This window comes from Brachycentrus maculatus, unplaced genomic scaffold (assembly GCF_059751285.1).
Source record: "Brachycentrus maculatus isolate JH-2025_06_01 unplaced genomic scaffold, ASM5975128v1 h1tg000295l, whole genome shotgun sequence".
Classification (NCBI taxonomy): Eukaryota; Metazoa; Arthropoda; class Insecta; order Trichoptera; family Brachycentridae; genus Brachycentrus; species Brachycentrus maculatus.
The window spans coordinates 239,990-254,950 of NW_028281046.1; the positions used below are offsets into that span (position 1 = coordinate 239,990).

The 14,961-nt window shown below is 30.6% G+C and overlaps 1 protein-coding gene across 1 annotated transcript in view; it reads left to right on the forward strand.

Annotated features, from left to right (window-relative positions):
• LOC148304969 (scavenger receptor class B member 1-like) overlaps positions 1-14,961 on the forward strand; it is a 77,912-nt gene that overhangs the window by 19,154 nt on the left and 43,797 nt on the right. Inside the window, exon 3 of the mRNA XM_088267451.1 lies at positions 9,976-10,067. Within this exon, the coding sequence (XP_088123577.1) occupies positions 9,976-10,067 (92 nt within the window). The remainder of the gene's footprint in view (positions 1-9,975; positions 10,068-14,961) is intronic.

Below are 14,961 nucleotides of genomic sequence, written 5' to 3' on the forward strand. Positions count from 1 at the left end.
TTGTAAAATTTCAACATTTTGAGTGTGTCCAAATACTTATTCACAAATTTTACTTGTTTGTTGACGTTCTCATGTGTGTGATTATAATCCAGGATTCGGATCTCACACACTAATATAAGAGTTTCTGCTTAGTAAAAAGCTTATTTACATCTCACCAATAGATGTCTCTAGTGAAGTTCTAGTGATTCAAGAACAACTTTTTTTTTTTAATTACCTAACGTCCAAGTGACTCTGAAATCTAGCTACGGCTTAAGCAACACCGCTTATCATGACCCTACTCAGGCTTCAACTTTATAAGTTTCATAGCCTATGCCTACTCGTGAGTGGATTTACTCTTTATGTTTAAAGTTACCATAATTTCATGTAATTCATGAGTGAAAATTCTAGGCAAAAACACTCGCTAAGAACAAGGTTTCTAAATTGGTTCATATATATATATATATATATATATATATATATATATATATATATATATATATATATATATATATATATATATATATATATATATATATATATATATATATATATATATCTTCCAAGAATTTGAGTAGTGTGGTTGTCAATAATGGGTAGAATTGGTAAACGTTACAAGTGTGTAAAGTGATCACTTAAACCAGCCTATGATGACGGTCGTCAGCCCCGTAAATACTCAGACTTCCATGTTATTCTTTATCTTTAATGAGATGTCAAAAATAATACAAATACAAAGACTTCTTCATCTATGTTGAGATGGAAAACATGGTGTAATTTATACTTTACTTTGGAAATCACTAGTTTACAAATAATATCTATATAATATAGATACTGGTGCAAGCTGAACTGGTATTGATGGATGATGATGGGTTTTAGCGACGCGAAGGTCCAGGGTTCAAATCCCATAGCTGGCAATTACTTTTTTCCAAGATGTAATTAACATGTAATGTTTTCCGATATTAATGATTCGACATACTGGTACAATAAACGTTTAATGTTTTCAATTCACCTTAATTATCATTTATCAATGTGAAGACTTGTAATGTAATCACTGTGAACTTGAAAATTAATGCTGATATCGGTGACTTCAATGTTTCCATTAAGGGGGTATTCGCAAACACACAATGGATAAATTTCATAATGATATTACTGGCTAATAAATTAATATAAAAAATCACAAGACTTTTTGAGTGTGTCCAAATACTTGTTCACAAAATCTGGATTATCTCCAATTACAGGAGTTATTTTCATATTATTTTTTGACGTCTCATCAAAGATGAAGAAGAATATGGAAGTCTGTTCATTTACGAGGCTGACGACCGTCATCGGCTGGTTTAAGTGATCACTTTACACACGTGTAACATTCACCAATTCTACCCATTATTGACAACCACACTACTCAAATTCTTGGAAGTTCTATATATCGCTCACTCCTTTCAAGAACGTCATAAATCAAAAATCGTCAATTTTCAGTTGTGCATGTTTTCGGAATGCCCAGAAAATGTACTATATCCCGGCAAAAGCGGCATATTTTAAACTTAATATTTACCCGCTACGGGGCAGAAAGTGTTTTTTTTTTGCATTTTGAAGAAAAGGTATTGTTTAATTATTTTTTTAAATATACTAAATATTTTTCAAATTGAGAAAAAAACTTCAGGTTTATCTAAAATAATCTGTTGCATAGTAAAAAGTTCAATAAGTGGCTTGATATTTATTTTTAATACATTGTATTATATTTTTAAACTTTAAAAACGTTCTCCTGAAAAATCAAGTTTTTTGATTTATGACGTTCTTGAAAGGAGTGAGCGATATATGAACCAATTTAGAAACCTTGTTCTTGAATCACTAGTACTTCACTAGAGACATCTATTGTACTATCACACCAATAGATGTCTCTAAAAGAAAATGATAAATGAAAATATTTATTATATCGGCTGTTATTAACCCTTCACGAGTCTACATATCGCTCACTCTTTTCAAGAACGTCATAAATCAAAAAACTTGATTTTTCAGGAGAACGTTTTTAAAGTTTAAAAATATAATACAATTTATTAAATATAAATATCAAGCCACTTATTTAACTGTTTACTGTGCAACAGATCTATTTAGGTTAAACCTGAAGGTTTATCATCCATTTGAAAAAAAACCTGGTGCATTTTTTTTTTAAATTTTAAACAATACCTTTTCTTCAAAATGCAAAAACAACACTTTCTGCCCTGTAGCGGGTAAATATTAAGTTAAAAATGTGCCTGTTTTGGGATATAGTACATTTTTTGGGCATTCCGAAAACATGCACCACTGAAAATTGTCGATTTTTGATTTATGACGTTCTCGAAAGGAGTGAGCGATATAATACAATACTTTATAGGTTGAGTATGTTAAATTAGATATTCCTCCCGTCTGACAAAAATCCATTCGTTGAGCGATTGATAAGCCACACGTGTCTCTGCACACAATTTAATTTTTATATAGTTAAAATTGAAAAATGTTTTTTTTTACAATACAGTATACAGGATGGCACCAAATTATTGACCCAATTTAAAGATACTTATGTATTTTATTTAAAAAATGTTAAAAATATTAGTATGTATATGATATTTACTCATTGAGATTTTTATGTCTATCGGTTTGGAGACGCACCCGTCTCTTCGTCAGGACAATCACTACCACAGCATGCAAACAATACTACCCTTCACTATCATATCACCATTTACACACTTTAAACTACATAAAACCGAAACCGGTAGACAAAAAAATCTCGGTGAGTAGTTATATACTAATATTATTAACATTCTTGTAAAAAAAAAAAAATAAGTAAAAATGTCTAACCACAAAGTAAATGCTTTAAATATTAATATTATTGAGAATACATTTGAAACATGTTTAAATTCCTGCAAATGTCGTCGTACGTCAATCAAATTGACATTTGTGAACTAGACAGCTGCAGTATACAAACCTGTTCGTGCCAAGCTTTTCTCGGTCTTCCTCTGTTATCTCATAAATTTGTTTATATTCGTGTTTGTATTATATATTTATGTATATTTCTGGATTACAAACGCCATTACTAGGCCGCTGATACCCGGAAATCATAAATTGTAGCGGATTGCGTTACAAAATCATACGATATGAGTATATTTCAATGATAACTAGTTTTACCATATTACTATAACACAGTAATTGATCTTGAACGTTGAAATATGTAACAAGATTAAGTGTTTGCCATTGTTCTATATAATAATAATAAAACCCTTATCCGCACCCCAATGGTGCATATGGCACTGCGTCATATAAACGCAGGAAAGGTGATCAGCCCTCCGCTTCAGGTACCAGTCCAGGGTAATATTGAATTAATATGACAGTGAAAAAAATGACAGTGTTTTATATACACAATATTAAATATATATATATATATATATATATATATATATATATATATATATATATATATATATATATATATATATATATATATATATATATATATATATATATATATATATATATATATATATATATATATATATATATATATATATAACTAACTAACTAACCATCACGTCGCTTCCCCACAGGAGTAGGCAGAGAGAATTAAAGGCCACACCACTCTGTCTTGTCTTTGCAAACATTCTTCACCTCTTCTACATTCATGCATCTCCTCATAAATAACCGATGATTACTACGACTCCTGATCCGATCATGTGTAAACCATCTCAACACACCTTTCTTAATTTTATCGAAAATGCTTATCTCGGCGAATTTTCCATATGAAAATGATGAGTGAAAATATTGATTATATCTGCTGTTATAAACACAAAACGAGTCTTGTACAATCCTTATATATATATATATATATATATATATATATATATATATATATATATATATATATATATATATATATATATATATATATATATATATATTTATATATATATATATATATATATATATATATATATATATATATATATATATATATATATATATATATATATATATACATATATATATATATATATATATATATATATATATATATATATATATATATATATATATATATATATATATATATATATATATATATATATATATATATATATATATATATATATATATATGTGTATATATATATATATATATATATATAAATATATATATATTTATATATAAATATATATATATATATATATATATATATATATATATATTTTTTTTTTTTTTTTTTTTTTTTCTTTTTTTTTTTGTATATATTTTTTTTTTTTTTTTTTCATTTTTTTTTTAATTTTTTTTTATTCATTTAATATAAGTATTTACATTTTTATTTATAACATAATATATTTGAATCATTTATACATATGGAGAACTTTTATATTTCGATTCGCTGTGCCTCTCCATAAAAGAGACTGTGCTCTTGTGCTTGGAGAGGGACTTACACTCGTGGTTTAATGTTATATAATCAAAGATATAATAGTCTTTTTCTTATATTTTTTCAAGATTTAAATGTATAGAGCTTTGATTTTTTTCTTAAGTATTTTTATATCTATTTTTTTATTTCTTTAGGGAATTTATTGAAACGTTTGATTGCCAAATATTTGAAGTTTTGCTGGAATTGCTGGTGTTGCATTTTGGAGTAGAAAAATCGTTTGAGAATCTCGATGATAAATTTTTTGGTTAAATTTAAATAATTGTCACCCTTTAGTATTTGAAAAATTGCGGTTTTATATTTGGGACTTGAAATTTTAGAAAAACTTTTAGAAAAATCATTTACTTGTGTATTTATCAGCTGTAAATTATTATTAATTGCCGTTGACCACCTAAACATTCGCATTTCAGCAGATTCTAGTTGCCCTGAGAAGGTATTTTGGTGTATGTTACAGCCATGGTTTGTAGTACATTTGGTTTGTACATTAGCACATTTGGTATTTTATTTATTGTTTCGGCATTAACTTTGTGGTAAGACATGTTACAATGATTAAAGAAAACACTTGTTTTTTACCACTTGAGTTTTATTATAGACTACATGTTTCAGAAGTTAAATTTCCATCATTCAGGTCTGTATAGTAACTAAAATATAAAATATAAAATTGTTCTATAAATAAGGAGAGGGGAAAGTTAGGGGGAGGGGTTAGTCAAGGGACGGAGTTTGAACACAAAGGAAAAATGGAAAGCAATGGTGAAGAATTTTGAAACAATATATTATTTAATAAATTATTATTAGAATTTAGGTTTTTTTTGGATTTCTAAATTTTCAATATAATTCATAATTTGGCCTTTATATGGAACAAGGTGTAATAATTTTAATTTATGAGAGTGAAATGAGTGATTAGTATCTATTATGTGATTTATATTTTATATTTTAGTTACTATATAGACCTGAATGATGGAAGTTTAACTTCTGAAACATGTAGTCTATAATAAAACTCAAGAGGTAAAAAACAAGTGTTTTCTTTAATCATTTTAGCACATTTGGTAGTACGTTTGGTTTGGCCAGTACATGGTTTGCATGGATGCGTGAACTCGCTGGTTATTGATATTAATTTATTAGGTAATAAAAGCATTCTGACTTGCACTTGCCATTCGAGCACCTCATTAAATAAACAGGTATTATTTCAATGTTACTTACTGCCATAATTAATTACCGGAGGTCGCCAGCTATTAACGCCAAGTTATACGAACCCTGACCATCGGCGCGAACACTCGCTGTATCATGTACACCAAGTCCCATTCAGCGGTCGGCCCGACTGGGCGACCTCTTGCAAGATCTGACTTCCTGATACTTTGAACTTGAATGCTAGAACAATGAATGCCATTTTTAACAACATTTTGAGTGTGTCCAAATGCTTGTTCACTTATCTGGATTATCTCCAATTACAGGAGTTATTTATCATATTATTTATTTATATCCCAACGTGGATGAATAAGAATATGGAAGTCTGGGCATTTACGGGGCTTAGGACCGTCATAGTCTGGTTTAAGTGATCACTAACATCACCAAATCTATCCATGACTGTCAACCACACTCGAATTCATGAAAGCTTTAGTTCTTTACGGTGGTAGGGACATGTGGAGCGAATGGATAACGAGAGAATGACTAAGAAAATATGTGGGCGGGAAAACAGAACGAGGACGACCAAAAAAGACTTGGCATGATCAGATCAATTAGAACCTAAAATCTGGTGTCGAAAGTCATGTATGACTTGATGTATGGATGTGAAGGAGACGAGGAGAGTATGTCAGGACAGAAGAGTGTGGCGTTCCATCCTTTCTGCCTTGTAGTAGTAGTAGTAGTAGTTTATTTATATAAAAATAATAATAAAAAATAGAAACCCTTATCCGCACCCCAATGGTGCATAGGGCACTGCATCATATAAACGCAGTGTTATCTTGATCGTTAGCACTCGAAGCAAAGGTGATCAGCCCTCCTCTTCAGGTACCAGTCCATGGTAATATTGAATAAATATTACAGTGAAAAAATCACATATATTTATTTTACCCCCCTTGGGAATCGAGCCCGGGACATCCAGAACGGTAGCCGAGCGTGCTGACCATTACACTACCGAGGCGGACAGTAATATATATATATATATATATATATATATATATATATATATATATATATATATATATATATATATATATATATATATATATATATATATATATATATATATATATATATATATATATATATATATATATATATATATATATATATATATATATATATATATATATATATATATATATATATATATATATATATATATATATATATATATATATATATATATATATATATATATATATATATATATATATATATATATATATATATATATATATATATATATATATATATATATATATATATATATATATATATATATATATATATACTAAAAAGTTAAAAAAACCGAATGCTCCTATTACATATTTGCATGTAAATAGTAAATATGACGTATTAAGTACGGATTTTTATATTAGAATCAAAACAATACCGTCCATCTTCATAATATCAGTGTTTAGAGGTAGACAACGCTATATGATATAATTACCATCATACTAAGTGGGTCGCGCGGTAGCGGGTGGCCCAAATATCGTGGCACACTGCGCGGTACTAATGTGCAAAGGCAAATAAAAACACTAGTTTTGGGATAAACTAGTTTATAGTCAACTTGAAATGATGCTTTTTGCCAATTCATGTGTCGAATTAATATACTTTTGCGGCTATTTGGATAGTGAGTATCTTAGTGAAGGAAAGAGATGGAGTAAAATCTGTGATTGTATATGATAGAGGCCAGTTATAAGGATGCTTTGAGCTGTAACATGAGATACGGCTAGTTGCCTTTACACATAAGAGAAACGGTTAAACTTGTTCACAAATCTGAGTTATTTTTTGTAATATTTTTTGACATATCAAAAAAGAATGGGATAAGCATTTTCAATCAAATTAATAAATTAATAAGCATTTTCAATCAAATTAATAAAGGAATTATTCCACATGCTCAAAGAGTGTGGAGTGAGGAAGAATAAATATAAATGCTTTAATTATTTATTTAAAAAACAGATCTTAAGTTCAATAAGTGGCTTGATATTTATTTAGAATACATTTCATTATTCATTCTTAAATTTTAAAAACGATCTCCTGGAAAATCAAGTTTTTTATATATGACGCTGTTGAAAGGAGTGAGCGATATAAGCTAATAAAAGTAGAATTCAATCCTATTGGATTTCTTGTTTAATTTTGGATATATTACCCAACAAATTTAAATTTAAAATGAAATCATTAGATTTATTTTTAAATGTTTTTCGTAGATACTTTGTGGCACATTTTATAAACTTTATAAAATTAAACAACATTACTTATTTATTTTTATACAAAACTGTAAATGAAATTAGTTTATAACGTTAAACGAGGTTAAACGTTGCACGTTTAACCTCGGCTCGTAACGCATGTCTGTATTGAAAACTATAGTGCATGTTGGTATTGGGGTCGATCAAAAATCGCATGTGTTAGACATTTTGTGTAGTTTTGAGTGTGTAAATGGTGCTATGGTGGTGGAGGGTAGTATTGTTTGCATGCTGTGTTAGTGATTGTCCTGACAAAGAGACGGGTACGTCTCGAAACCGGTAGACGTAAAAATCTCGGTGAGTGGTTATATACTAATTTTATTAACATTTTTGTAAAAAAATAAATAAGTAAAAATGACTAACCACAAAGTAAATGCTTTAAATATTAATAATAATGAGAATATTAAACAACATTGTTTAAACCACTTTTTTATTGGTCCACTTTATCCAATCGGTTTCGACAAGAACATTGTCATCATCAGAATTAAATAAATTCTAAACCATTGGAATACTCATAATTAATAACCCTTCCCTTACCAAAAACTTCCACCCACTCCGTACACCATATGAAAATATGATTTAAAAACTCCTAAATGTTGTTTTTATTTTGCATTGCATAAACCCTAATGACGACAAGGCTCTTGTCGAAACCGGTTGGATAAAGAAATTATTAGACCCAATAATCTTGTCCCACCGTGTATTCCTCAAGATAAGTATTGGGTGGGTCAAGACGGTATAATCTCTGCACGGTTCGTGAACCCCAATGTGCTGAATGTGCCGGGATTGGTGTCACTTGCAACTCGTGCGATTTTATAACAAATAATAATAAATAATAATAAATATTGATAAATTCCAATTGATTGATATCGCTCAAATTCACTTGACACATATATTGAACTAGTTTTCATTCGAGTAACGTTTGTCTTATCTAACTAACGTCCAAGGGTAGGCAGAGAGAAAGAAAGCTACACATTTCAATCACTCCTTTCAAGAACGTCATAAATCAAAAAACATAATTTTTCCGGTGAACGTTTTTAAAGTTTAAAAATATAATACAATTTTTCACAAATAAATATCCAGCCACTTATTAAACTTTTTACTGTGCAACAGATCTTTTTAGGTAAAACCTGAAGGTTTTTTCTCCATTTGAAAAATATTTAGTACCTATGTTTAAAAAAATAATTAAACATTTACACTTTCTGGCCTGTAGCGGGTTAATGTTAAGTTTAAAATATGCCACTTTTGCTGGGATATAGTACATTTTCTGGGCGTTACAAAAACATGCACAACTGAAAATTGTCGATTTTTGATTTATGACGTTCTTGAAAGGAGTGAGCGAATTGCAAAAAAAAATGTTAAATATTTTAACTTTTTTTGATTTTTGGATTATTTATTTATTTAAACTTTATAAAATAAAACAACTTTGTTTACACCACTTTTTGAAAAGTGGTTAAAACAAAGTTTTTATTTTATTTTATAAGGTTTATAAAATGTGTTACAAAGTATGTATATGCGAAAAACGTTCGAGAAATTTATTTATTTTTTAAGGCATTATTGCCTTTTACAAAAATTATAAGAATACTGCATGGAAAATTATAGTAAAAGATTTATAATTAAAAAAAAAGAAAAATAAATACAAGTAATAAAAATATATAATACTTGGTGAAATATATATTTTCCTAATAATTTCTTCGTCTCTTTGAGACATTACTCATCGTGCCAAGTTTTTCTCGGTGTTCCTACGCTTCCATTACCAACTACATTCGCCTTATAAATTAGTTTCTCAATATTATCATATTGAATAATTATTATTTTCCTAATGATTTCTTCGTCTCTTTGAGACATTACTCACCATGCCAAGTTTTCCTCGCTGTTCCTATGCTTCTATTACCAACTACATTCGCCTTATAAATTAGTTTCTCAGTATTATCATATTGAATGATTATTATTTTTCCTAATGATTTCTGCGTCTCTTTGAGACATTACTCATCTTGCCAAGTTTTCCTCGGTGTTCCTATGCTTCTATTAACCACTACATTCGCCTTATAAATAAGTTTCTCAGTGTTATCATATTGAATAATGATTAATTTTGTAATTATTTCTTCGTCTCTATGAGACATTGCTAATTTTCTTTCCACTTTCCAGGATATCTCCTCTGCCTGGTATCCAGCGTGGCTTGCTTGGGAGCTGGTCTCTTCATCTTCTTCGCAGACCCTTACAACCTAATTTTTAACTGGGTAAGTCGACTAATTTTTCCAATCGCGGTCTAGTGATTAGCGCGTTTGTCCACGATGCTGTAGGACCCGGGTTCGGTTCCAGTTGGAATAAATATGAATAATTATCTACTTTCACGTGTATTTCATGTTACCCTGGACTGGTACCTGCCTTTATATAAGAGACGATTGAGATAACACTGCGTCAAACAACGCAGTGCTTTATGCACCATTCGATGCGGAAAAGTCTCTCACTACATACATCGCTCACTCCTTTCAACAATGCCATACTTATATAAAATAACTTGATTTTTCTGGAGATCGTTTTTAAAGTTTAAAAATACATATAATATAATGTATTAAAAATAAATATCAAGCCACATATTGAACTTTTTACTGTGCAACAGATCTTTTTAGGTTAAACCTGAAGGTTTTTTTTCTCCAATTGAAAAATATTTAGCATATATAAAAAAATAATTAAACAATACCTTTTCTTAAAAATTCAAAAACAAACACTTTCTGACCTGTAGCGGGTAAATATTAAGTTAAAAATATGCCGCTTTTGCTGGGATATAGTACATTTTCTGGGCATTCCGAAAACATGCACAACTGAATGTCGATTTTTGATTTATGACGTTGTTGAAAGGAGTGAGCGACATCTCTGTTACGGTATATATACTATTTATAACCACTATTTTTTTTTTTTTTAAATAAGAAAATAAATATGTTATCAACATGAGTGTTATCTAAACCCTTGTTCACAAATATGGGTTTCTACACTTACTGTAAAGTTTTTTTTACATATTCACATGTGAATGTTATTTAAATACAATTTTTTTGACATCTCATCAAAGATAAAGAAGAATATGGAAGTCTGGGCATTTACGGGGCTGACAACCGTCATAGGCTGGTTTAAGTGATCACTTTACACACGTGTAACATTCACCAATTCTACCCATTATTGACAACTACACCACTCAAATTCTTGGAAGTTCTATATATATGAACCAATTTAGAAACCTTGTTCTTGAATCACTAGAACTTCACTAGAGACATCTATTGGTGAGATGTAAAGAAGCTTTTTACTAAGCAGAAACTCTTATATTAGTATGTGAGGTCCGAATCCTGGATTATAATCACACACATGAGAAACGCCAGAAAATACCATTTTCATTTTTATTATTTAAGCTTATAATTTGAATTTGAGTGGTGTGGTTGTCAATAATGGGTAGAATTGGTGAATTTTACACGTGTGTAAAGTGATCACTTAAACCAGCCTATGACGGTCGTCAGCCCCGTAAATGCCCAGACTTCCATATTCTTCTTCATCTTTGATGAGATGTCAAAAAATAATATGAAAATAACTCCTGTAATTGGAGATAATCCAGATTTTGTGAACAAGTATTTGGACACACTCAAAATGTTGTGAAAATAACTCCTGTAATTGGAGATAATCCAGATTTTGTGAATAAGTATTTGGACACACTCAAAATGTTGTAAATACAAAAACGTTGTTTGAACAAAACAAAAAATGCTATTTAACGAATGGTAGGCGTAAACGGTTTGATATTATAAAAAAGGGAAATTTTATTTCAATACTATTTTTGAGATTACAAGAAATATGGCAAAAGTAGCTTTTATAATACTAAAGTTATGGATTCTAAGATTCATATTCTTATGGGGGATTTCAATCCCCCTGCTAGATCCGGTAAGGTTATGTGTTTTTACATTTTGATGTGTTTCGAGTGAAAGTTGACTATTATATAATGTTCGCGAAATGAATAATCGATCGACTAATTGGATATCTATTTCAAATTATATATTTTATGTGTCCACCCAATAAATTTATTAACTATGATAAATTTCCTCAGCAAAAAATAGTGAAATATTATACTATATTATATCAGTCTTCTTCCATTTGCTATTGTGCCATCAGTTTTCGCAATTTCTGTGAACTATATCGTATTTTTAATATTTACACATGTAGAGATCCTCTCTACACATGTAGAGAAATGCGCTCTCTCAGACGAATGTGTGGAAAATCATTGTATGACAGAATTAAAAACGACGATATAAGAAAGGAATGTAAGGCTGAACGAGGAATAATTGAAAAGATTAGGAAGAGTTCTTTACTATGGTATGGACATGTGGAGCGAATGGATAGCGAGAGAATGACTAAGAAAATATATGTGGCGAATGTGAGAGGTAAAACAGAACGTGGACGACCGAAAAAGACTTGGCACGATCAGTCAATCAGAACCTAAAATCTGGCGGTGTCAAAAGTCTGCGTAATCGGAGGGCATGTATGACTAGATGTATGGATGTGAAGGAGGCGAGGAGTGTATGTCAGGACAGAAGAGTGTGGCGTTCCATCCTCTCTGCCTACCCCTGCGGGGAAACGGCGTGATGGTAGTAGTAGTAGCGAATTCTAGCTTGTAAAAATGTTACGTTTTGGTGCGATTTAATGATTTCATATTGGTTTAACACAGGATTGGTCACGTTTTATCGCAACTTTAATTAAAATTTCGATAGAATACAGTAAACAGAACAGATTTGCATTTAAAGGATGTTTTGTGTAATATTGGAAATGTAACTTTTCGGTGAGGACCTCGGCAAATAGTCATACATATAAAAGCATTTCTAAAGAGGTTGAACAGGTATGTGTAATGTCACCGTAGATGTATAACCTACTCGTTCATACATGGATAATCCCATGAAATAACTGGAAACTTAAAATAATGAAGTTAAAAATAAAAGCATGGCTAAAGACCTTAAACAGGGATGTGTAATGTCACCATAGATGTTCAATCTACTCCTTTATAGATGGATAATGCCATGAACGAACTGGAAGGTTGAAATATTGAAGTTAAAAACAAAAGTATGGCAATTAAACGGCATCAACGTTAAAACAGGGATGTGTAATGTCACTGTAGATGTTCAATCTACTCCTTTATACATGGATAATGCCATGAAATAAGTGGAAGGTTAAAATAAATAAATCTAATAATAAATTAAAATAAAGTAGTTAAAAATAAAAGCATGGCAAAGACGTTACACAGGGACGTGTAATGTCACCGTAAATGTTCAATCTATTCAATTCAATTCAACTTATGCCCTATGTTCTATCAGGTACGGATGAGGATTTGAAGAAGAAAAAATGTCTAGAATCCACATGCGCACACTTGATACTTACTATATAAATCTTTTCCTTAAAGTATGTAAATACTATATAAAGCATCTGAAATCTGGTCCATTTGCCAAGTAGGCCTCCGCGGAGACTGGGTCACTGCAGCGGCTGTTGCGTCATCCGCAGGAGTGCATAATCTCTTCGCGAGATGATATTACTTTCTCCGAGGTCAGAGATCCGGTTCCAGGACCAGTTTCCACGCCAACTTACGCACGCAACATGTTGGTTCAATGTCTGGCAACTGTTTGTTAAATCATATGACAATATTGGATGAAATGTTAGGGACCATACCGCTCACTCCTTTCAAGAACGTTATAAATCAAAATTCGTTAATTTTCAGTTGTGCGTGTTTTCGGAATGCCAGAAAATGTACTATATCCCATCAATAGATGCATATTTTTAACTTAATATTTACCCGCTACAGGGCAGAAAATGTTATTTTTGCATTTTGAATAAAAGGTATTGTTTAAATATTTTTTTAAATATACTAAATATTTTTCAAATGGAGAAAACACCTTCAGCTTTTAACTAAAAAGATCTGTTGCACAATAAAATGTTCAATAAGTGGCTTGATATTTATTTTTAAAACATCATATATATATATATATATATATATATATATATATATGTGTGAATATATATATATATATATATATATATATATATATATATATATATATATATATATATATATATATACAATATATCTTCTTCTTTCTGGCTGTATCCCGCCTTATCGTCTTAGCAGACTGTTGGAGTCAGCTCTTCTCTTATTCAGGTTGTAGGTCCTTCTATCATGGACAACGTCACCTAGGCCATGTCTTCGTATCATGTTGTCTTTCTGCAGCATCCATGAATTCTTCGATCTTCCTCCATAAGTCTTCGAGGAAGATCCATGGCGATTGCCTGGTTTACAATATGATCAGGTTCTCTGCGTCCTATGTGCCCATACCATCCCAATTGCCTTTCCCCTACCTTACTATTGATGCCTGTTACAGCCAGGATCCCACGAATGCATGGGCTCTGTATTTTGTCTCTAAGGGACACTCCAGCTGACCATCTAAGCATTCGCATTTCTAGTTGCCTAGAGTAGGTGTTATACATCGTCCAGCATTCGGAGCCATGGGGGTCCATATACATATATTTAAATTTGAGTGATGTGATGAAAATTTTAGCAAATAAAGTAACAATCAACCCCTGTATTTATCCAGACTTTGATATTCTTCTTACTTTTACCTTTACCTTTACCGTTTTATAAAATTAGTTTTGGGAGTCGAACCGAAGATGCTAGTTTCGCAGTTGAACGTCTACTCCACTTCGCCACTGTGCCCGCCTATAGTTTCAAGTTCAATATCATATCGACTTATATTTTTGTTTGCCAATTCGATTTCTCCGGTTATAAAGGTATTACTTAATAAGAATTCGAGGAAAGTTTTTCATAGTCTCTTACATAATTTATTATTTTGTGCCAATTTCGCAAAAAAGGCTATCCGAATACCAGATATTTCTAACGAAATTAGTGTAATTAAACATTCACCAATATTAATTATACACTCACACACACACACACACACACACACACACACACACACACACACAGCGAGTGTTTTCGCCTAAAATTTTCACTCATGAATTACATGAAATTATGGTAACTTTAAACGTAAAGAGCAAATCCACTCACGAGTAGGCATAGGCTATGAAACTTCAAAAAGTTGAAGCTTGAGTAGGGAC